Source organism: Mesoplodon densirostris, chromosome 14 (genome assembly GCF_025265405.1).
Source record: "Mesoplodon densirostris isolate mMesDen1 chromosome 14, mMesDen1 primary haplotype, whole genome shotgun sequence".
NCBI lineage: Eukaryota > Metazoa > Chordata > Mammalia > Artiodactyla > Ziphiidae > Mesoplodon > Mesoplodon densirostris.
In genome coordinates this window covers 40,102,649-40,127,500 of record NC_082674.1, presented here as the reverse complement: position 1 = coordinate 40,127,500, position 24,852 = coordinate 40,102,649, and the positions used below count along the sequence as shown (strand labels likewise).

At 39.9% G+C, this 24,852-nt stretch overlaps 1 protein-coding gene across 3 annotated transcripts in view; it reads right to left on the bottom strand.

Moving 5' to 3' along the window:
- Nucleotides 1–24,041, bottom strand: part of PPP1R21 (protein phosphatase 1 regulatory subunit 21) — a 60,772-nt gene extending 36,731 nt beyond the window's left edge. For all 3 annotated transcript variants that reach the window (XM_060117663.1, XM_060117662.1, XM_060117664.1), the window contains exons 1-11: nt 23,933–24,041; nt 15,170–15,238; nt 11,952–12,098; nt 9,728–9,829; nt 8,422–8,586; nt 7,797–7,855; nt 6,724–6,818; nt 4,564–4,616; nt 3,926–4,075; nt 1,348–1,449; nt 1,172–1,260 (exon numbers count right to left, since the gene is read on the bottom strand). In XM_060117663.1, coding sequence (XP_059973646.1) covers nt 1,172–1,260; nt 1,348–1,449; nt 3,926–4,075; nt 4,564–4,616; nt 6,724–6,818; nt 7,797–7,855; nt 8,422–8,586; nt 9,728–9,829; nt 11,952–12,098; nt 15,170–15,238; nt 23,933–23,989 — 1,088 coding nt within the window. In that variant the 5' untranslated portion in view covers nt 23,990–24,041. The remainder of the gene's footprint in view (nt 1–1,171; nt 1,261–1,347; nt 1,450–3,925; nt 4,076–4,563; nt 4,617–6,723; nt 6,819–7,796; nt 7,856–8,421; nt 8,587–9,727; nt 9,830–11,951; nt 12,099–15,169; nt 15,239–23,932) is intronic.
- Nucleotides 24,042–24,852: the final 811 nt, after the last annotated feature.

Below are 24,852 nucleotides of genomic sequence, written 5' to 3'. Positions count from 1 at the left end.
TTTGGCAATTAGAAGTTTTGCAATGGTTCTTAGAGTCTTTTCAATGTAAGCCAAATCAATAAAGTGTATTCAACTTAGTGTTAAACTTCCAGAGTCAATTTTCAAAAAAACTTTAATTATACTGAACTAAAACATTTAAGGATCTGAATGAAACTGTAATTCACAATTATTAGTTTATCATAATACCCTGATTCCTAAAATTCTGTCACGTGCACAAATCATAGAATTCAGTTATTGAAATACCTTTGTTAGGTTAGAATTAGGAAATAAGATGGCTCTTAACACATTAATTTTTAAGAATAAAATTTCATATTATTGAAAAGCTAAAACCTACTACTTTAGTTTTACAAGGACTTAAAAACTATAATTACTTGTATATTTTCAACATCTGTAAGTTATTCATCTATGTATTTCCTAAACCTTATTTTGCAATATACTATACTACATATATGCTCTTATTTCTCCTATGTTCGAGTTGTATTATTCTTTGATTACTTTTTTTAAAGACTAAATCTTAGGATGAAAAGATTTAGATGAATTAGGACTCTTGGTAGTTTTAGACCAAAAGTATCAAAATGTACAGGCAGTATTCTCAAATTACCAATTACATAAATTATTTTCTCTTGCCTTTCCAGAAATGTTTAAGATGGAGCATTTAAGGTTACTTAATGACATATCCTATGAGGGCTGAAGTATGTAAACAAAGCTTTTACTTTATAACTTAAATAAATCACCAATAATAAAAACAATATACTATTTCAAAGAAACCTAAGGATTATAAATTGCAATGTAGAGGTTAACTATTATAACCGCCATCTAGAGGTTTATAGTAAAAGGATAAAAAATACCCCAAAATGAAATATTTCCTTCAATAAATGTGTCATTCACAATCATTAAAAATACTGGTTTATATTGCATTATGTGGTTATAGTAGTAATCTCAGTACAGAATACTGAAAAAACCCTAGCTGACAAACTACAATTCAATTTTCTTAAATATAAGTTTGTGCTGCTCAAACCATGACTTTCCATTTTCACAAAAGTCCAAATTGGTTGTGGTGCAGAAAGGTCAGGCAGATCACAAGCAGCACATGTTATTACTTTACTAACTCCAGCACAGCTCAGATGACACCTCGCAATTCCCCAAGCTCCCTGGCCCAGAGGGTAAGTACCTTTTTAACTGATAAGGAAGAATCTTCCTAAGAAAACATATGTAAGAGGTTAAATGCTCTGAAAAAGTTTTCAATTTCACAGTTGTCTCCTGGAAAAGAAAAAATTTCAAGGTTAATAGTGTCATTTGAAAAAGAAGAGCTCCCATTTCCAGAAGTAAAACATAGAAGAAAATTACCAGGACAGTCACAGTATCCTCAGTAATACTTTCAAATAAATGAAGCATTCCTTCCTCAAGAGGGCGGACATAGGATGCATTTTCATGAAGATACTGTGAGAACTAAATAGAAGGGAAAGAATTGTGAGTTAAATCACTGGAAAATAAAGAATAGCAAAACATTTGTAAATGGACTCGCTGAGTTTTAAACCTAAATTCTTTTGAAAACTTTTTTTGGGAAATCAGGCTTTTACACAGAGTTCCCCTCGAAAATCCTAGATATTATCCCCAAGTCCCCATTCCATTGCAAAATGAGGAACTAGAAGAGGGATGACATAATTAATGAAGCAAATGGGGAGGGGATACTATTTACAACACAGCACCAACAGGCCTTCTTGTCTAAACAACTGCTTCTTCATAGGGGTCCCAGTTAAAAAAAAAAAAAAGTTTGGTAATCAAAACTGTATGACAGTTTTTGTGTTATATAACTCATTTAATTTAACTCATTTTTTAGAAGCAAAAGACTTTTAAGTACAGTTTCTTATTTTCACTGTATACAATGTTCAAGGTTAACAAATTCCAGGGATGTAATTATCATCAAAATGAGAATATAAAAACTTTTATAACTGTCACGGATACTGTCATATTTACAAAGGACTAATTCAGTATGAAGAATAGATTCAGAAAAAGATCCCAAGGCATTTAGACAATTGAGAAGCAAGAAGTTAATTTTTCACTTGTGAAATATCTCAGTTTTCTAAATACTGTATAATGGCTCAAATTTCATTTTCTCAGTATAGAAATGTAAGGTCTCATTTTGCAGATAGGTGATTCAATTGGCCCTACTGCAAACTATACAGATATATGGCCCTGGGAAATTCAGTCTCTCTGGGCTTCGATCTTTAGAGCTGTAAATAAGTTGAACTCTAAGCTCAGGTATAAACGTCTACTTTATGATTCTATGAACAAGTCTAAACGCTTTGGTCATCTTTTAACAAATGGTTTCTGAATCTTCAGTAATACAGACTTAATAGAAAATCACATAGGGCCTTTCAGAGGCCAAAGCACCAAGGGTAAAATATTGAGAAAAATAAGAATTCTTCAAAGGAATGAAATGTTTCTGTTAAGATTAACATATTTGATTCTCGCTGTGTGGGCATAATATGGCAACAAGCTAAAATAAAGTAATGGCAGGAATTCCCTGGTGGTCCAGTAGTTAAGACTCAGCGCTTTCACTGCTGGGGTCCGGGTTCAATCCCCAGTTGAGGAACTAAGATCCCGCAAGCCAGGCGGTGTGGCCAAAAAACCCCCAAAACCAACCAACCAAATAAATAAATAATTAAAGTTAAAAGTAAATAAAATAAAATAATGGACAAAGAATCAGTGGAAAAAAATGTTTTTATATTATAGGAAGTATAAAAGAAAATATAACTACATTAAAATGCTGCAGTTCCATTTTCCTTACCCAGGTCATCTGAAAGCTTCTTCCCACGGTGATATTAAAGAGCATTTCAAAGGCCCAAAGTTTAATTTTTATGAACCTCAAAAGATTTGTGGAGTCAGATGAAGACTGATGAAAAGCAAGCATTTGCTGAGGGCTTCCTATGAGTACGGCAGCATGATGACGATGGTAAGAGCTAGCCTTTACTGAGTACTTACTATGTGCCAAGCACTGTTCTTAGCACTGTACATGTATTATCTCATTAAATCCTCAAACATACATACCTGTGGGGTAGGTACTTTATCCTCCATTTTCAAGATGCACAGAGAGGTTAAATAAACTGACCAAGGGGACATAGAAAGTGGCAGAACTGGGCTGCCACCCCAGAAGTATGACTCCAGAATCTAAGCCTTTGCTATACTAACAGGATCTGTGGACATACACACTATTCACATCCTGGAAATACTGCATGATGCACACGCAGACACCAAAAAAAAGCTGATGAGAAGAATCAGGTAAGTAGAGAGTGGCATGACTCACTTCAGACACCACAGTATGGGGCACTTAGAGTTCATCTATTGCAAGCCCCCTAATTTCCTCCCTTCAAGATGGCCCCAATAATCCCCACCTCCTGCTATTCTTGGCTCTGAGTAACACCCACCCTCACACACTGTGTCAGGGCCAGTCTGTGATACCAGTACAATATGGCAAAAGTGGTGGTATGTGACTACGTGCATACTCCCTATGGTTTCCTACTCCATGGTTTTGCTCATGTCTTTCCCTCTTCCGCAGTGAAAAAATACCCACCCCGCTTCGCTCCTCCTATGCAAATCATACTCATTTTTCAAAGTCCAGTTAAATCACCAAAGAACCTTTCCAGACACTACCACCGACAGCAATCTCCCCTCCTTGATGACCTCATATCACTTACTGCCCATACCACTCATTCACACTAAGGTCTTTAACAACTCCCTTACTATTTCATTTCTTAAGAATCCCCACGTTTGCCGTATTTTACCTTGAGGGTAAAGACTACGACTTGTAGCTTTTCCTACGTCCTCCACAGTACTTGGCGGAGGCACAGAAGTGGTCTGATAATTAGTAACAAGTCTCCACGTTTGTTCAGGGCAAACAAAAGGTATCCTGAGTTAAATGTACCTTCTGATTCAATGGAGATATAGTGTCAATGGCAGAATCAACAGGAAAAATCTGAATCCTCTGTTCTGTATAGGTGTGAAAGTTCAGAAGACCCTTGACAAGATCTTGAACAAAAGCCAGGGCCTGCCCAGCGATATCCCGCATCTTCAGCTTTAAAATGAAAAGGATACAGTTAAAGTCAACTATCAAGTTATTACTCCCAAACAACTTTATTAAGTCTGCTTTTGAGAAACATTTGAACTCTAGTATAATTATTCCTTAATTTAAATTCATTTGCTCCCACTTAGATTTTAATACTACTGTCTAAGTAAATTACAATAGAAAGCCGCCAGTTTTGGTAAATATACCTCTCAACTTAACCTAGACTGTTTAAGTGCAAAACCTAAAAGAAAGGTATGACTCAAAAATCAGTACATCCCACAATTCAGTTCTAATGTTATCAGACAAGAGACAGCAAAAATCTACATTATGTACAAATTCAAAAAACAGCAAGTTACACAATTTTTAAGAATGTATGAGAAAAGAAAGTAAAAGTTAAACGCCATGATTTGGTGCACTAAACAGAGGCCCAAACAACTAACTGGTGTTTCTGAAAAGTTTGACACACACATCACTGAAAATAAAAACTTCATCTTTACCTGATGCCTCCTATTGTGGACTGGAACGTTCAGGGCGTTATACTGACTATATTCTACAAAACAAAAATGGCTGTTCATTAAGTCATTTTACATTTATGAAAAAAGAGCTTAACTGAGAAATGAGAAATGCTCACCCCATTTCCCAGCTTCTCTCCCCCTCAGCCCCTTCCCTTCCTGATCCCTGCAGTGCACTCTGCACAGGCCTCTTTGTACTCTGCACCCCTCATTCCCACCACTCCCAACAGGGGGGCTCATCCATCCCAGTTGGGTCAACATCAGTTTCTCTCCCCAGATCTAGGCTTTTATTCACAAATGTACACACCAGTAGGTAAAGAGATGCACACCAATCTGTTAGAATATTAAGCCACAACAAAGTTACCGTCAACATCTTTCCCATAAACCTGCTCCCCGTCTGCCTCTTTGATTTCTGTCAGCTGCACCACATCTTTCCACCACACTGCCTCCTGTTGCTCCCTTGCCTCCTTGCATCTCCCTGACAACTCAGGCTCCAGCCCCCATCACAGCACACCAGGACTATCATCACAACAGCATCAGCCCCCTTCTCCCATTCCAGGGTAGTCTGCACTCTGTTGCCAGATGAACTTTGTGAGCGCACAAATTTCACCAAGACATTTCCAAAAGCTTCTGCAACAACCTACTGACTTGCAAATTAAGTCCCCGAGGGTCCAGCCCCACCCTCCCTTTCAGAACTTACCCATCATTGGCCTCCACATCCCACCCACTCTAGCCTCCAGTCATACTTAACTAATTACTGCTGTCAGGCCCCGACAGCACCTTTATCCTACATAACCACACTCCATGCAATTCCCTGGCTCATTCTCCCTCACCTCTCTGACCAATAAAACCTACTTTTGCATCCTGGCCCAGCTCAAAGCACACTTCTTCCAAAAGGCTTCCCCAAACAACCCCACCAGTAGTAATCATCCTTACCCTGAAACCCCAAGAGGTGCTTCATGGAATAGCTTAGATTATATTTCAGATATTTCTGTACCTTATTTCTCCCCTACTGGACTATAAATTCCTTGAGGGTAGGTAGAGATTTTTGTCTTATACATTTTTGCATATCCTGTGCTCCCCACACATTTAGACTTTCAGTAAATAATCTCTAAATATTTCGGAACTAAAAGTAGTACCCTACTTGTGACATGGTAAGAACCTAAAATAGGGTGACAACTAGTACCGGAAAAGAAAGGATAAACCCAAAGAGACTCAGAAGGAAATGATTAGAACCTGATGACTAAGGAATAAGGAGAAAATGAAATGCCAAGGTTTTAAGCCTAGTGGATCAAAGTATGCTGGTGCTATTTACATTAATGTAGAAAGCAGTAACAGGTGTTGTTTTCAGATGAATTTAGGTTTTTGATATAATAATGACATATTCTGATTTCAGTGTTAGAGCAAACTGCTATTTTTCTTTGGTGTCTTTTCTTCCCTCTTTTTTTAGGCCTTCCCTAAGAAAAATTGAGAAGAAGTCAAAAATTAATTTCAATGATATAATTGTAAAAAAGGAAATGTGTACTAATTTAAATTTAAGTTTCTGCAGCAAAACAGTTGTTTTCTTTGTCTTCAAGGTTTAGACTTAATACCTGTCTAAAGGTTACAAATTTGGCATCTGTTATATATGTAAGTTGATTTTTCTTTTTTTAACTCCTTTTTGTTGCTCTTGGCTGTGTAAATTACCAGACCATTCCCAGGATGAGCAGGAAGCAGGGCTTACCCAAGTCAACTCCCTAACTATCTCTGAGGATTGTCCAAAGGGCAGGAGATACCAGGCTAAGAAGATTCACCTCCCACCCATCCCCCTACTCCTCTCCCACCTTGCCACCCACCATGATCAAATTTCTTGTACAAATATTCAGGTACTTTATGTGCAGGTTGGTTTTCACCTTGGGATATGTTAAATACATGCAATTAAAAAATGTGGGCTTTTTCCAAGAAGCCTAGCTTCAGAATACTTATGTGACAAATTAAAATCTCCCTATGAAACATGAAGGCCAAAGCTGATCAAAAGGACAAAAAGAAAGCAACCCTCTGTTAGGCCAATGAGATTTTCTGCCAGATTACAAATTATTTTAATTAGCTGGCTATCATAAAGAGGTTCAGAGTTGCAAATAATGGAAAACTGTACATAATACCTACTTGTATCATTAAAAGGTACTTTTTCATTGATGACTGATAAGGATTCCTCTAATCTACTTGACAAATCTTCGTGAAGATTCTTTAACTGTAACTGACTGAAAGAAAAAATACAAAACCACATTATCAATAGACAGTAGACCATCATTTGCTTGTTACCTCAACAGCTGTATCAGGCTTTCAGAGGATGGTACCTGACATCTGGGATACCCTTGGTAGTACAGAGTTGTTAAAAAAAAAAATGAAGATAAGAAAAATACTAAGCCTTGATTCTAAAGCTCCTGAGACTCCTGTTGAATGACTGGAAGTTTCAAAGAATTTATCACAGTCCCAATATCTTATACAATTTTAAGTTTATCTCCCCAAGCTCAAAAGAATCTTAGAGCCATTTCAAACTCATAAATTTTCTCTTTACAACACATAAATATTTGTCCAAGTATTATGGTAAACGTTTTTAAAGTATTAAAGCGTTTTTTTTTCCCTTGAGCTGAAAATCTGATCATTTTTGGTTTTGATTCAATTAAGAGCATAGATACACCATGCAAGTTCAATGCAACTAAACTGAAAAAATGCACTGGATTGATCCTATTAAAACCTAAAATATGTCATTTATCAAATAAATGTTGGTGCATGCTCTTACTACCTAGAGATAAGTAATATTTTAAGATGTAAATATCTCCAAATTATCAATAGATTGCATAACCTCATTTTATTTAAAATTATTTAAAATTAAAAGGTTGACACCATGATCATTAGTCAGTTTTCCTGCCTGGGACTCTCAGAAGGCCTTCTCTTTAGAGTAGTCTAAAACAGAAAGGATCCAGTCCTCAGTACTGGAGCCCCAGAATGCCATCTGCCACAGTCCAAAACATCTGCAGGCTGAGGACTAATGCACAGGCCACTCTACCAAGAATTCATAAGGTCCCAGAGATAACAAAACTGAAAAGGACCCTGGAGATGATCTACTCCTGTCTCATTGCAAATGTGAGAAAATTAAGACAGAGGAGCTACTACACCAAAACTCGGGTCTTCTGATTCTCACTTCAGGGTCCCTTGGAATTCACGTTTCCACATACCATTCTTCTGTCCGAAGTCGACATTCCTTGGCCTCCTTTTCTAGAGTCTGAGATTTTACCTGAATTTTAGAAGGAAAAAAAAGCACAGGGAACTCTACTCAATATTCTGTAATAAACCTATATGGGAAAAAAATCTGAAAAAGAATGAATATATGTGTATGTGTAACTCAATCATTTTGCTGTATACCTGAAACTAACACAACATTGTAAATCAACTACACTCCAATAAAATTGAAAAAAATTAAAAATTAAAAAAAAATAAACTATGCCAAACTATATTGTTTGGCTTTCCATTTTGAAATCCTGCAGGTAGAGAAAAAATTTTTCTACTCTTTTTATTTTCTGGTTTTCCCCTATAAATTTTATAGAGCTATTTACTTGAAATTGTGTTCAATTTGCTAGAAATGTGGTGTGACAAATATAACTAACCAAAATTATATGCATATTGGTCTGTCAAAAAAAAAAGAAGAGCAGACGTCTCAGGCCACAGATGTGAGCTCGCTGAGGAGACGCTGCAGGCAGCAGTCCTGCCTTGAACGGCTAACTTTTGTTCTATAAAGCAGGTGGATGATTTCCAAAAGCCTGGACTATTTTTTCACATGCTCTCACCAACGGCGGGTCTTACCTCTAGTTTAGCCTTGTCATTCTGCAGCTTCTCGATGGTTTCCATGTACTTCCGGGTCAGGCCATCGACCACAGCTTGGTGCTGGGCCGCTTCCATCTCCAGAGTGGCCAGCCGACTCCTCAGCTCTGCTTCCACGTGCTTGTGCTGCTCATCGGCTTCAAAAAACTGAAAAGGAAAGATCATGGTGTGTTCTCACAACATCCCAATATATACAAATGAAGAGAAAACAACTGCAGCGACTAATCATTGAGCAACTTCCATAAGGTTCCATATGCTCACTGTGCAAAACCACACAGGCATGAGCTCAGTGGAGCCTCATGGCAGGTCAGAGGTGGTGTACTTGTAATCCCTCCTTTACAGATGGGGAAACAGAAGCTTCAAGGGATGACCTAACTTGTCAAATGTCTCACAGCCACAGACTGACTCCAAAGCCTGTACCTCCTTCCTCCCAGGCTCATGGATTTCTATTTCAAACCATTTCTGGCACACAGAGGACTCAACTGACCAGGGTATAACTTTTCTGTTAGGCTGACTTCTGCAATTAAATAATCAAAAATCAAACAGGTGTTACTCCTGAAGCAGGTAAGGCTCCTTTCCTTAATGAGAAGCCAGTAATAATTAAGAATTATGAATACTTAACACAAAATTCATGAAGTCAAAAGTTCATTTTGTAAACATTTTCAAAGACTGAGAATGCATATTTATTTTCCACTGTTTGACTATGCTCACCATTTCACACAAAAAATCAGGAGGCATAGTGGAATACACTACCCTATGACTCTTAAAATATGCTGAATGGTTTGGAGCAGACACTGATTACTCAACATTCCACGAATAGTTGAGGGCCTGCCATGAGTGAGGCCCTGTCCTGAGGCTGGGCAGACAAAACCGACATGGTCTATACACTAATGAGACCTTACAGACTAACAGGGAAACAGATAAAAACCAACTAAGCTGTCATAATTAAAAAGCAAACACTACTTATTGATAAGCCCCCATCTAAATGATCCATCCAACCATCTCCTATATAAAATGAAGAGTGCCCAGTATACTTCTTTATTGTTAACTTATGAAGTTATTCTGCTGTCCTCTGAACAAGTGCATACTCAAAGCACACATCCGTATTAAAACATGAATGAGATCTAAGAAATGAATGAATGACAGTGACATATACACCTAAGGACCACAGGAAACATTAAAACACCCACCCATACACAAAACACTCTATCTTGCACTGGTTTTTCCACATTGCATATCATACAACCCATTTTTAAATTCATATGGAAAAACAGGAAGATTTTCTCACTTGTATGTGCAACCGTTCATTCTCTTCTATCTTCTTTTGCAGGTCTTCATCAAAGACACTCTTCTGCTCTTGACTCAACTGAGAAGAAGATTCTCCACTTTTCTGATGGAAAGAATAAGTTATGTCCACATAACTTTCATCCTTTAGAGAAACATCCTAAGGTACACAGATTCTCTATCACCTTAGTAGCTTGTCTCTTCTACGTGTTCACCATTCTCAAACAATCCTGCAAAAGGTATACAGTCCATCATTTAACTTTTCCTATGTGACACAAGTTGGAACTGAAAATATTGCAATGAGCAGGAAAGCATAACAAAGAGAGAGAAAATAACAGATAAAGCTCACTATTCTTTGCAGATGAATTCAGGAGTAGTTCTGTTGGAAGACAGAGCAGACCCAGAGAGCTAGCAATATAAATATGCTAATAAATATCATTTCAATTATCTTTTGGTTTGGGAAATGACAGTTTTACCAATTCCATGAGTCTGAGTTGTTAAAACTCCTTTAAGAAATTAACAGCATTCACAAAAACACATTTATACAGAAGTTCACATAAATCTCTAATTTAAAAAACATAAGATAAAGCTATTATAAATAAACAGAAGGAAAAAGCTCAAAGATTATGAAAAATACTTGCCTTTTGCCTTTTTACCAATATTAACTTTTTCTACATAGAACAGCACTATTTAAGAGCCAATAATGAACATCTGTTTTCATGGAATACACACAGAAGTGAGACTATTCAAGGGACAGCCTAACAATGAACTGTTCAGACATCAGTCACCACCCTCCTCTGCCTTTCTTGTGCTTCACTCCTCACTTAAAATGAAGTCATTTACTGATCCAATGTGAACCAGTGATTAGAAAGCCCTTTGAAAATGGAGCAGCTATGTAACAAACAGACAAACAAATAAACATTAAATGCGAACACAAGAGGTATGTGCACACAAGGAACACTGTTGAATGACATATTCTGGGTCCTTAGTGCTTCCAAATGTGGAAAGCTCTTATTAAAATTAATTCAGAAGTAATTATACCCAAATCTCTGCTAAAACAGCCCTGGGAGAGGATCTCACTAACCTGGGGAGCACGTGTGAAATACAGATGACTATTCCCTCCCCAAGGGTCTTTCAGAATTTCCAGAGCATGTGTATTTTGACAGTTTCCCAAGTGATTCTAATACATATCTGTTTTGCCCTCTCTCTTCCCCATTTATTTGAAAATTACCACTCTAGAGAATTCTTCCACGTAGGGGAAATGCATATGGAAATGTACTAACACATAATTATGTCAACTGCCCATAATATGGCAAATACAGTCCTGGGTACTTTTACATGATCCCATTTAATCCTGACAACAAATCTGAGAGTATCTTCCCCACAACTGAGGTTGCAAGGCTAAAAAATTTGCCTAAAGTCATAGAACTATAAATGGCAGACAAAGAATTCAAGCCTGGGCTCAACGCCAAAGCCAGCGCTCTTCCCTCCACACCATGCTGCTTCAGAGTTACTGCGGGCCTTCTTCCCTCCAACCATTCTATTGTTATTGCCTCAATCCACACATTTGTGGGGTGCTGTTCTACAAACATACAAGACTTTTAAAGACTCAATCACTAGCTCCTGCCCTTAAAAAAGAAGCAACTTCTAAATCACAGAATGATCAAAAGTACTGGATCATCCATCTTAGAGTAATCAGAATCTCACCTCACTACATAAAACCAGAAGGGAAAAAATTATATTTACATCTCAGGACAAGAATACCAAATTGAACTCCTAAGAATAAACACCCGAAGAAAATACATCTGCAACAAACTTACAAGCCTAATGTATGAGTACTTCAACTGCTACTTTCACAGACAGCAGTTACACTTTGACAATGTTTCTCATTCTATCTGCCCTACCTTGGGTTAATGGCAACTCAGTATAACTAAAAAATATCAATAATTTTGACCAATATGAGATACTCCCTTCACTTTTCTCAGTCACTAAACCAACTATGTGCATGTTGGCTCCTAATAAATTCTTGAAAACTCACTTCCATATGAAAATGCCTCTAATACTTGGTATATATTAATAATAAATGTCTGCTTTCTTAACCCAATATCCAGGTGTAATAATGGAACTTTAGAGTATTTGGAGGTGAGGTCTTCTGTTAAAACCAGGATGGCCTGGAGATGTCTGTACCTAATGACAAGGTCACACTAACTTGCTTTTACTTGACCTACCTTGTTTTTCTTGCCTCGGGGTTCACTTAGAGCCAGTTCATCTTGAAGTAGCTCTACCCTCTTGGCAAGCTGCAGATTTCGGAATGTCAAACTGTCCATTTCCTGCTGCAGTTTTCTCAGTGATTGATCCTTCATTTTCAGTTGTTCCTACAACAAAGTGAAAAGAGACCATTCCTTGTAATTTAGCCTTAACATTTAAAAATAATGAAAACAAAATATTTTTTCTTTCACCAAAATATAATCAAAACCTCTTGCTTTAAGGAATTCAAGTTGTATGTTTATTATTACAGTTCCTATGTTTTTAGCTCTGTTTTGTGACAAAATCATTTTTTGGCCAAACCAAGCGTATTTAAAAATAAAGTAAAAGAGTATATGTACTGAAGGAACAGTCATCGACTTAGAGTAAAATATCCACAATTACGTGTTGCTATATAATGTTGTTATACTTGTGTCTGGCAGTGAGCAGACACAAAGTCTGAGGCTACAATTTTATAAACTTGAAAGTTTAAAGAGAACCTTAGACTCACTGATGATGCCCTTCAGTAAGCAAGAATGGAAGAAATATATTTGTATTCACTATTTCCTATAAATCCTCCTTGAATTTAAGTCAGTCGAAATGAAGTCTTTTTAATACACTTTAAATTATTCTGATTTGTCAAAGATAAAAATCAATATTATCCTATCACAAGAATAGTTTCGGATGCTTTAAAATGAAAATAGAAACAAAATCTAAACAACACATCTCCTACTGACCATTCTGTACTGTTTATACCATGGTAAGGGTAAGAAAATGGGAAACAAGAGAAATATTTAGTTTCGCTCTATTTTTTTTTTTAAATATTATTCTGGGGCTTCCCTGGAGGTCCAGTGGTTAAGACTCTGTGCTTCCAATGCAGGGGGCATGGGTTCGATCCCTGGTTCCCCAACTTAAGATCCCCAATTTAAGATCCCACATGCCACGCAGTGTGACCAAAAAAAAAAAAAAAAAAAAAAAAAATTATTCTAACTATATATTCCTTACGACGTTCTGACAACTTTGTGTTCACTGGTAATCAAACACAGATGGCCATATACTACCATATATTGAAAGATCTGTGCTTTTATTACTTTCATTGAAAAACCACTATAAAGCTAAGCGGTCAAGTTTTAATGAATAGGGTATTTAAGGATATTGAAACAGCAACCTAAAGACCAGAGGCTGGTGTCTGCAATCTACTGACATTATCTGCATGTTGAGGGCACAGCTAGAGGGATAGAATATGTTTTCATTAAAGAGAAAAACATTTTCCTTTTCTGTTGTTTGTTTAGTAAGTCCTTAATTTTTACTTGAAGTTCAATGGTAAACTTAGGCCCAGCCCATGTCCAAATTACTATATATTTCAAATTATAGAAATTCAAATCAATGAATGCTTACTGTATCTAACAACTCATTGAAGAGACAAACCCAATATAATCAAACGCCTACTCTAACAGAGACATCCTAACATTCCCATTGAGCAAACTGGCAAACTGTCATTCTCACTATAATTTTAATGACCACTGTGATGAATAGTAAAACATAAAGTAATTTCTTTACATCCTTATAATTAGTTAATCACTAGGTGACTAATGTTCCAACTTCATTAGCCAATCATTAATTTCAGAAGACATCCATCCCAACCTCTCTGTAAACCCTAGTTTCTGCAATGAGGACGATAATAGTGGCGTCTGCCCTCACAGAGCTGTTGTGAAAATGGAGATAATGGATGTAATGTGCTAGCGTAATGCCTGACACACAGTGGGTGCTCAATAAATAGAGCCTGTTGTTGCCACCACGGCCACTATCACAGAGTTAATTGAACACAGCCAGCAACAGGAGGGTGTCAAACACCAGAGTGGGCTACTAAGATGAGCTAGGAAATACCTTCCCCAGTAATAGGTTTTAAACATCATGAGGAGAGATAATAATCATTTCTTCAGTGATTTAGGCGAAATAATAACTTGGCTAACATATCCTGACTTTAAAGCTTATTTTTAATCATCTCAGCTTGGGCGCAGAGAGCTTTGGGAGTATGGGTAAGATGCTCTGAACTATCTCAGCCCTGAGTCTGTGGAACAGCACCTGAGGAGGGAGCATCCTCAAGAGACAGATTTCTCTAGTGGAGGATCCAACACCAGCCAAGTGAAAGGACATATCTCTGGGTCTTGGAGACCCGAGTGGAAAGTCTAAGGATATGTCACTGGTTGGGGCCTACTCCAGAAAGAGAGAAGAGTAAAGGGAATCTTAAGCCCTTTTCTCTAAAGAGGAAGCAAGGGAGAGAGTGAAAGAATGAGGTAGGCAGTATATTTAACTGAAACTTGACCAAGAAGGAATCCATATCCTCGAATTAATTTTTCCAATTAAAAATATCACTAAGCAGGACTTATTATATGCCGACTAAAATGAGGTAGAAACATATTCCTGCAACTCCCACCATATTTCTCCTCTCAGTTAAAGGTGCTGATGGTAAGATGTATCACTCAAACAGTCCTCATTAACACAGGTTATTACTATTAAACAGCTCGACCTCAAAGCAAGATTAATGGACTAAATGATTCACACTTTCAAATCCATTTAGTAGGGGACAACCATCGGCTGAATGCTGGGTATATAAACATGAATATGACACAGCCCCACAGAGTGCTATCAGATGAAGCCAGATAAGAAGCCCCATTAATCCTGATGAATTCAGCTATGAGAGAAGCAAGGTATGAGAGAAATGCCTTACATACAGTCCAACAATACATTTTTTTTTTTTTTTTTTTTTTTTTTTTTTGCGGTATGTGGGCCTCTCACTGTTGTGGCCTCTCCCGTTGCGGAGCACAGGCTCCGGACGCGCAGGCTCAGCGGCCATGGCTCACGGGCCCAGCCGCTCCGCGGCATGTGGGATCTTCCCAGACCGGGGCATGAACCCGTATCCCCTGCATCGGCAGGCGGACTCTCAACCACTGCGCCACCAGGGAAGCCCCAACAATACATTTTTGTAATTTCTGGCTAAGGAAGTCAAAGCACATCACATTCATACCTAAGCAAGTAGGAAAGTTAAACAAAAAAAAAAAACTCTATTATCCTCCCCTATTCCTAGTGAGTCACTGTCAAGAGTTGGGAATTTACCCCGGAAAACTGAGCTGAAGTCCCTGCTGTGAGCTTCACCAAACACTAACCTAACCCTCACAACACAAAATACCCTGTAGCCTACCTTTAAAGCAGCAGAATTTGCTTGTTCATCCACGACACCTTTTTTCAAGACCTGATTCTGAGCCCGAAGCTGAAAACAGAGGAGGTAATAATTAATTTTTAACATAAAGCAATCACTTATAGCAAGGAAACCACTTACCATAACTTTACAGGAATCAGTACACTGAGTAACTATCTGCTCACATATATATGAGAACAAGAATATTGGCCCGGAAGAGAATAGTAGAGATCATCAGTCTGCCATTTTACAAATAAGGACACAGAGGCTGAGCTGCCCAATGACATAAAACTAATCAATGCACAATTGAGACTAAAGTCCAGGTCTCTCGACTTCCCGTACATGGTTCTTTCTATGAAACCAATCACCTCCCTAAATAAAAACTAATACAATAGAAAATAGGGCACTGAGTATGTCATTTTCCTTGAAACTGACACACCATTCGTCTGTAAAATACATACAACTGGACTGATTATGGAATAAGAATTCAACAGAAAATCAAAGTATAGGGCATCAACATACCCAGCAGTACACCGTGCCTAACATTAGTCATGCAAATATCATCACCCGCAATAGCCTCAGGAATGGAGGACTTTTAATCAGGCATCAGTGGAAGCAGTGTACAAAAGTAACTAAGAAGCAAGCTCAATTTAGAAATTGATAATAATAGCAGCTAGCATTTGAATGCTCGTTACATACCAGGCACTGTCCTAAATACTTTACATACACTACCTCATTAATCCTCACAACCCTATGAAATAGGTGCTATAATTATCGCCATTTTACAGATGAAACCAAGGTACAGAGAAGTTCAGTGGCTATGCTGAGATTCAGACACCAGCAGTTTTGACTCCAGGCATAATGTCATTAGACAATATTGGCTACTATTTTATAAAGCTACATATAAATGAGAAAAGTAGTGGGCTGGAGAGGTGACAGAAGCCTTTGAAGAGGTAGGACTTGGGCTTCTTTCACAGTTTTATTTTTTTAAACTGAGGTCTAACTTTATTTAAATAAAATATACAAAACAGAAATTATACAGCTTGATGAATTTCTACTTAGGTATACATCTATATCACCACCACCAGCAGGGTTTTGAAAGATAAACCTTCAGTAGTTATCAGCAAGCACAACACAGAGCATGTGAGTATAAATATACCAGCCCAGTGTAGCTGAAGCAAAAGGGTTACAGTTACAGACTAATTTTCTGAGGACTCAGTACAGAGACCATGAAAGACCAGGTTCTTCTCTGAGAAACTAAATGAATGGGACAATTTTATCTATGAGCTGAAAAAAAAAATCTACTTCTAGTTCTGCATAGCTCACATCTGTCTCCTGAGAACAGAAATGACCTTTTTCTATGCCAGAAGAGTAGGAATATTTGAATATTTATGAATTATCTATGATTGTTTTTGTGTGACAATGACAGATGAGTAGATGCAACAGAAACCATATGGCCCCAAGCCTAAAATATTTGCTATCAGGCTCTTCACACTCTGCTCTAGAAGTTCAGAAGAGAGAAATAAATACCACTTTAATGTTGACTTCCATTGTGTAGTAGTTTATCTTTTAAGCAATATCAACATATTCTTGGATAATGTGCTACCTAGGTAAGAAAATTCAATAAATACTTTCAAATCCATATAGCCAAAGGACAGCGATACTACTTCAGTCTTTAGGTTTCATTTCATACCCCTGTTCTAACTTTGCTCTCTGATCTTCTTCGTGTGGTATTTAGAAGGTCCTAATGACTGCCTCAAGGACTAGGGATGGAGCTTGAAATGTGCTGAACTGACAATTTTCTGTAGGACCAGAACTACATCAGTTTTCAAACAAACAAAAAAACCCTCACCTTTAATTTTTAAGGCACACGTGTAAGCTACATAAAGCAAACTGAACAGCCTACTCTGTCATAAAAGCAAAAGTAAAATTTTCAAATTACTGCTGTTTGGAACTTAATCTGATTATAATGAAAAATGATTTCGATTTTCCTTTGGAAAATATTGTTTGCTAAATTGGTAACAATTCAAACACAGTTTCAATGGAAACATCCAAGAGAAAATGCAGCTTTTAGAAATACTTATCGAAAATCCCTTTCTGTTATTTGGTAGGTAGAAAAGGAGAAGCTTGGCCCCCTCCGCTGCCTTGTTACCCGCACTTGGCATTTGGCATCTTCCTGCGTTTCAGCATCACTACTGCCACATCTCTGCATTACTGACCAACATCTTGTCAAATGCGGATACTACTGTGACCAGTCTGGTCTTTTAGGATCTTATCTTTCTCCTCACCAGCATTCACCACAGTGGGAGGCAAAGGCAGTGTTTGTTTCAGAAACAGTTACCGATGGTCACCAATGCCTCTAGGAGACTAGTGTGGAGACTCCAGTGGATGTGGATGTAACTGAGAAACAACTGCCCTGAAGTCTCCACTAGGACAGAAAAATTCTCCAGAAGGTGACATAGCCTATTTCCAGCAGCTGTGCCACGCACTTGTGTTCCATCCAGTAGTGAAATGGTCCTCTGAATCCCAGCTCAGAAACCCTCTTAGTCCTTTTCAAACCTCATTTTTCATTGTGTTGTAATCTTTTTTTTAAAATACATGTTTATTGGAGTATAATTGCTTTATAACATTTATTAGTTTCTGCTTTACAACAAAGTGAATCAGCTATATGTATACATATATTCCCCATATCCCCCCTCCCTTGAGCCTCCCTCCCACCCTCCCTATCCCACCCCTCTGGGGGACATAAAGCACCAAGCTGTGCTATGCCGCAGCTTACCACGAGCTATTTTACATTTGGTAGTGTATATATGTCAGTGTGTTTTCAGAGTAAAGGTAAAGCTAATCAAAGCTATAGTGATAGTGTGTCATAATCTTTTGATTAGCTTCACCTTTACTCTGAAAACACAGCCTTTTCTCATTTTGACCAACCAAACCCCAACTGTTCTTCTAGAGCCTACTTCCTACTCTGGTCCTACTTCTTCCATAAGTTTTCCCTAACCATTCTCTATAGTGCCCCTATGGTCCACAGTGACCTTGCCCTCAGTTCCCTGGGCACTTGCTAGTAACAAGACATCTCTTATTTAAACTGTTCAGTTTTTACTTTTTAAAGCAGTACATTTTATGTTTATTAATTTATGTATGATTTCTATACTCAAGTCCCATCTGCCAATTAAACTGTCCTTCACAACAGAGACTACAGTATACTTCCTTGTATCTCCTGCGTACAATGAAAGATCAATGCTATGGATAGAGAAGGCACTCAATAAAATTTTAGTTAATTAATCCAATTAAGTGCTGTAAATAAAAGGTGTTTAAATGCAACACATTAAACAACTATAAGAGATAGCTAGAATCTTCTGTGTTAGAATCACTCTTACATAACTGTTTCCATACAATGGACATTCTGACATTTATACAGGTTTTATGACCCTATAAAACAAATCTTTACATGTATAGCTTTTCTCCATTACAAAGTAATGTATGCAACAGATAACCTGATGCCCATCTCTAAGCCTCACCAAAACCCTGATTTCAGCACACTTGAGTCATCTGCAAACCACAGCTTCAGTATCTCTGGCCTGGATGATCCTTAAAAACACTCCCAGTTCTAACATTTTAGGTATTCTACAGTGCTGGGAGTACCACTTAGTCTTTCTCTCTGCCTACTAACTTGCTCCTCGCCATGGAAAAGGATAAAGTAACTGTGAAGGCTACATACTATGTACTAATGGCTGGGGTCATTTTGTCACTGAGTTGGGAAGAAAACCTTTTTTCAGAGCTGTCCTCAAACGAGACCCTTTCTCTAGCTCCTGCTCCCATGCAAGGAAATTCATTAGGACAAAACCCCCACTCCCAATTCTGTAATCTAGCTGCCTCACCAGGGACTGGTTGGAAATTCAGCTGAATTGAAGACGGAGAGTAGGACACCCCTTGTCTTCCTAAAGCGTTGCTATTCAAAGTACGGTCTGCGGACAGCTGCAGCAGCATCACCTAGGAGCAGAATCTCAGGACCCACCACAGACCTACTGAGAAAGGATCTGCAGTTTAACAAGGTCTTCAGGTGAGTCACATAGACACTTACGTTTGTGATGATCTAGGGGCTAAGCCAGCACAGCTCAACAGGGTAGCCATATCCACATGTGCCTATTTAAACTTAAATTATGTAAATAAAATCCAAAATTCATTTCCTCAGCTCAGCTAGCCACATCTCAATTGCTCCATAGCCCCACGTGCTAGTGGTCACCCTACTGGACAGCAAATATGCAGAACATTCTCATTCTCCTGAAAGTTCCACTGGATAGCACTGAACACAGACCGTTTTCCAATCCATCTTTAGTAGTGAACCCTACACATTAGGGGAGAAAAAAGCTGATACTCCATTTTAATCCAACCCAGCCCCAGAGTCTATTTCTCTTACAAGAGAGGGCGATCAATCAGGGTCAGCCAAGCCCTGCTATCTGGAAAGCAAACACACCAAATCAAGACTGATCCTTTGCCAAAATGAGCATCTCTAAGTCTAAAAAGTTTCAAAAGGCAATCTCCTTTGTAACTAAAAGAAGCATCAATTGCAAAGTCAACTGTTAGAGAAATAATGGATGTTTACCTTTCCGATTGGCTTTTTTTTTTTTTTTTTTGCCAGCATCACGTTGTTTTGTTTTGATTACTGTAGGTTTTTTTTTTTTTTTTTTTTTTTTTTTACTATTTATTTATTTACTTGGCTGTGCCAGGTCTTAGTTGTGGCACATGGGATCTTCATTGCTGCGTGTGGGATCTTCCTTGTGGCACTCGGGATCTTTAGTTGCAGGATGTGGGATCTAGTTCCCTGACCAGGGATTGAACCCGGGCCGCCTGCATTGGGAGTGTGAAGTCTTACTCACTGGACCACCAGGGAAGTCCCCCCATTGGCTTTTATTGCCTTGAAAAGAGCTTTAAAAAGATTATCTGAGCAATAGCTACTACACTGACACCATTTCCTGAGCACTGGTTCTGGTATGCACCCAAATGACTGGAGAGGTTTGTTACAACACAGACTGCTGGGTCTGACCACCAGTTTCAGATTCAGTAAGTCTTGGGTAGACCCAAGAATTTGTATTTCTAACCCATTCCCAGCCACTGATGATGCTGATCCAGGGTCTACACTTTGAGAACCCAGAGTAACACAAACACTGGAAAGATCAGAACTTCAAACTTGCCTACACATTAATATGGTGCCAGGCAAGAGTGCAGAAGCCCATTCAGAGAAAGCAGGCTGAAATCAAATGAGCCAGGACTGCATGCTCAGCCTCATCTCCAGAATGAGATATACCAGAGCATCAGAAGCAGAGCAGGCCGTGGGAGAGACACCAAGTAAGAAATGGTCTTTGAAAACTGAGGGCTTGATTAACTTTCCCTCACGTCTCAAAGGGGCAGCCTCCGTCTATTACCTATTAACTTCATAAATCTCTGAAAACCAGCTTCTACATACCATTCCCCTCCCCCAAACTCTGTTAAACCAGAAATGTTTAAAGCCTCCAGTGATCGCCTAATTGCCCAAACCAGAGGGTCTTAATCTCCACTTTTACTGACCTTTCCATAACACTGTTTTAGCAACCTGTCCACCTCAGAAATTATCACCTGCTTCGGCCTCCATGGTTCATCTTTTATCTAACAAAACTCTCAGTCTCTTTAATGGGAGCTCCTCATACTGCTTTTTTCCTTCTCGGGGGGGAAAAAAGATGATGACAGAAGTTACAAAGGAAGAAATGGGCCCCTTCCCGGAACACAGGCCAAGATCTGCATTAAATAAGCATGAGAAGATTCTGCAAATGTCCTTGGTTTAGGGATCACGCTTGCTGCTCTCTTGATTTGTAGGCCTCCTTCTCCATATTAAAAGGAAATCTTTTTTCTTTGTATCCTAAATAAGGAAAAAGATGTAACTGGATTTCAACATCAGCCCACAATTTCTGCACCAGGGAAGCTATCAAAAAGGTAGAATACCCCCTTCCATAGGCACAGGGCTGAAGGTATCGATAGCGTAGATCTTATCTAGAAATTGCTTGGCACTAGAACTGACAGGGAATGAAAAGCACATGAAATCTTTTGACCAATCAGTGTTCTCACATTCTGACATTTCCATCACATTGCAATTAAAAGGATGAAAAATGGTCTGGCCCAATATGGGAGATAACCTGAAGTCTGGCAGACCTCCTATAGTCTCCTTAGCATTTCCTCCTACTGTTACATCCTTCCCACAGGTGTTCCCCAAAGAATTTACCTAAAGTGATTAACTCTCAAAGTTCAACTATTGTCTTTATGGGAACTATTGTCTTTATGGGAATTATTACAAAAGCTTTGGCCTTTGTCCTGACTTTCAGCCAGTCCCTCTCCACTAGAAATTTTCAGTAATTACCCCAACATCATCTCAAGCTACTATGTGAATAAGATAGCTTCAATGTACCTCCCAACCATAAATACTATGATTGCACCTAAACTTCGCTCCAAACTGGCTCACCTTCCTGCCCACCTTCCTCTGCCAGTGGCAGTGGTGTTCCCTCAGAGCAGTCCCTGGGAAACCTTCAGGGTCAACTCTCAGTCTTCCCTCACTCATCACGTCCCACAGAATGAATGAGACACAAGGATGACTGCCTTGACACCTTTATATCCTTCATAAGTTTGCTGCTATGTGCAAAGCAGGCACACAAAAAAGAGGTAAACTAAACCATATTTTTTAACCATAATTCCTAAATCTAAGCCCCCCTCTCCATCTCAACAGTCACAAAACTTTATTTAATCCTACGTTACACTCCCCAAAATTATTCAAAGAGCCTATAGTCTGGTCTTCTTTTCACCAATCTTTCCCCATTTCAGTCCATCCTCCACACAGCTACCAGTTTTCTTTCTAAAAGCAATGTCACTCTCCTGTTCGAAAACCTTTAACGTCTCTCCATTACTCAAAGTTCAAACTTTTTATTTGACATCCACAACCCTTCATGATCGGGTCCAAATTATCCCTCCAACCATATTTCACCACTCTCTGTCATGTATCTGAACGAATGTGCCTTGATGTCAGCAAACAGAGACTGTCTCCTTTGCCTGGAGCACTACCATCCATCCCTTCCTCCCTATTCCCTACTCCCCAATCTAAGTAACTTCTACCCTTACCCGCCATTCCTTCTGTTCTCCCACTGAGCTAACACTTGTCATCCTGTATCATAATTATGTACAACAGTTGAACATTCTATCAAAGGGTTCTCCTTAAGGTGGAAGTCTGCCTCACTCAACAGGGCCCGGCAGATTGTTCACAGGTGGCACTAACTGTCTGCTGAACAAAAGAGCTTACAAATCCAAAATGATAAAATCTTTCAAAGTTTTTATTACTTTTGGGAGGCTATACAATTATTTCAGCAATGCAGTCACTGTGCAAAATATTTCTGGAACTCTTCTGGAATTGCCTTGTGAGCTTGTTTACTCTCCAGAAGAGAAAATCAGAGCCCCCTTCTTACTTTATACTCATGAAAAATTTTCACCCAAAAATAGTAGAGCCAAGTTTGAGTACTGTCATCCTCCACCCACCACACTTCATCACATGGATTTGTTCCAGATAAGTTCTGGCCCTTTCAAACAAAAAAATATTCCTTCAAAGGATAAAAACTTGCCATCACTAACATCATGCCACAGGCCTTTAAGGCAAATTCAAATGGAAACACAAGAAGTTTTGCCAATGGTAGCACCCATGGAATAAGTGTAGCATCCCAAAAGGCTCCCATTTGATGGTCAAAAGACTTAAGTGTGTATGTTTAGGCACAGGTTTTATTTTTCAAAGAATATTTCATTTTGCCCGGCTGCATATTTGTTACATGAAATTAAAAAATGTGTCTCAGTTTCTCCAAATTGTAAAAAGGGGACCAAGTCTTCCAGTTGCTCCCATGAATGCCAAGATCATTGAAAACGAAGTTTAATGACTAATGAATCAATTTCCAAAAATGTAAGATTCTGCTTTCAGTACTTCATTAGAATATTCTTGAGGCAGAACCACCCTACCCATTAAAGCAGCACCACCCTTCTCCGAGAAAAGGGTTCCATCGTTTAAAATACTGATGCCATAAATACAACGAAGGGACAGGTCCCTACTTTGCTTAATTCAACATGTATTGAGCACCTGCTGGGTGCTCTTCCCCAGTCCAGGTGATCCAAGAAAAAGAGAGATAAAAGGACACAGCCCTAGCACTCAAGCTTTCAAAATCATTTTCAGACAACATCTTGCCAAAGCACTGAACCCATCCATCCCATCTCCGGTGAAGCAGTTTACACGCATGACTCTATTTACACTCCTGACTTGACTGGGGGCATTTAAATCTCTTTATCCTCATATCATCCCTGTGGGAAAGGAGAAAGCTTGATCCTTCCCATCGCTGGGCTGGGAAAATTGAGGAAGCAGCCGTGGAGGGATGGTCCTCACCTTTCCCCGTCCCCTCCCGACCAGCACCAGAGGCGCAAGCCAGGATTTCTGACATCCCAGTCCAAGCCCGCTAGTTCAGTGAGAAGGAAGACTCAAACTCCTGCTCCTTCCCGCAGAAACGCACACGGACCCAGACACCGCCCGGCCCCATCTCCTGAGAGCTGCAGGTGGAGGCACGGTAATGGTGGACAGAAGAGGCGGAGGAGAGAGAAGGGGCGCGCTCACGTTCCCCCCTCCGCCGGCCCCCTGTGTCCCGACAAGTCGCTGCCAAGGCAACCCGAGGCCGCAGGGCCGGGGACCCCCTACTCCCCGCATACGACGGGTACCTTCGAATACTCCTGAGCCAGCTTCTGGTACTTCCCCTGCAACTCTGCCGAGGCCATGGCCTCCCCCGCCCCGTCCAGGCCAGGATGCCCAGGCCGCTCAGCCCCGCCCCCTCGCCCCCAACCCCAGACACGCTGCCTGGTACGGTTCCGCCAGAGCCTGCCCGCTCTGCCACCACCGCCGCACCTCCTCCTCCACTTCCGGGTTCGCCCGGTGAGAGGAAGGCGGAGTGGGGCCGGGGGCGGAGCGACCACCGGGGGCGGGGCAACGTCTTGACATCACGGCCCCCACCCTTCCGCGCCCGAGCACGTGCGCGCGCAGGCTCCCCGGCGCTCCTGGGCTCTGCCTCTGGGACTGGGGGGCGCCATCTTGACGCATGGTCCAAGATGGCGACCTAGAACAGGGAAGGAGAGAATGAAAAGGGGAAGAGAATGATGAGAGCCCACAGAATGGGCGGGGGACGGTGGAGAGGGGCGGTGGTTGTGAAGAACCGGGGACCGGAAGAAGAAACGTTCTAAGCGCATCAAGAATTCTGGCCGGACACACCGCCCTCCCCCGCTGGTTCCCATGGCAACCGTCTGGCGTTTGATGGTTACGTCTTTCAGAAGGTGCACTTAGAGAAAGACCTCTATATTCCGCTACCTCGTTTTCCGGATATGGTAGCCCCGGACATGCCCTGCATTGTAAACTCTAAGACCTACCCCAAATTTATAACGCTCGCTGCTGCCACCCTCCCCTGCTCCAGACCAGACAAACCTCCATTGTCTTATATTTTGACACTGAGATGTCTTTGTGTCCATTCTCTACCCACTCCATTCGCCCACCCCTGCCACCATACGAGGACTACATCAGAGCCTCTCCTCAGTGGACTGGGAAACAAACCTTTAGGAAATTTCAGGGAATGACCCCTGCCGCGCACGCA